Below are 242 nucleotides of genomic sequence, written 5' to 3'. Positions count from 1 at the left end.
GGGTGTTGCTCTGGTGTTCAGAGGCTCAACAGCATGGCTCGTACCACCCGTGACCGCCAACAAGCTTGTCGTTGTATCCAGGGAGCAGCTAGAGCCTTGGGTTCCCGACTTAACGCAGGCCGTGCTGCTCGTCTTCCTGGTGCTTGCCGTGTTAGGATCTCTTACCCCATCAGCGCTAGAATCAACTGTAACACGTAATCTTCTCTCACTCTATTTATTACATTTTTTTTGTTACTTGAGAT

At 50.0% G+C, this 242-nt stretch overlaps 1 protein-coding gene across 1 annotated transcript; it reads left to right on the top strand.

Annotated features, from left to right (window-relative positions):
* Positions 1-6: 6 nt before the first annotated feature.
* On the top strand, positions 7-234 carry LOC109132140 (non-specific lipid-transfer protein 5-like; the record flags this gene model as incomplete). The annotated part of the gene is made up of 1 exon (XM_019243242.1): positions 7-234. A coding segment is annotated over one exon (192 nt), but the record flags the coding sequence as incomplete, so codon positions are not given.
* Between the last annotated feature and the right edge of the window lie 8 nt (positions 235-242).

The sequence above is a fragment of the Camelina sativa genome, unplaced genomic scaffold, assembly GCF_000633955.1.
Source record: "Camelina sativa cultivar DH55 unplaced genomic scaffold, Cs unpScaffold26989, whole genome shotgun sequence".
Classification (NCBI taxonomy): domain Eukaryota; kingdom Viridiplantae; phylum Streptophyta; class Magnoliopsida; order Brassicales; family Brassicaceae; genus Camelina; species Camelina sativa.
Note: the sequence above shows the minus strand (reverse complement) of the source record. Positions and strands in the feature narration are given on the sequence as shown.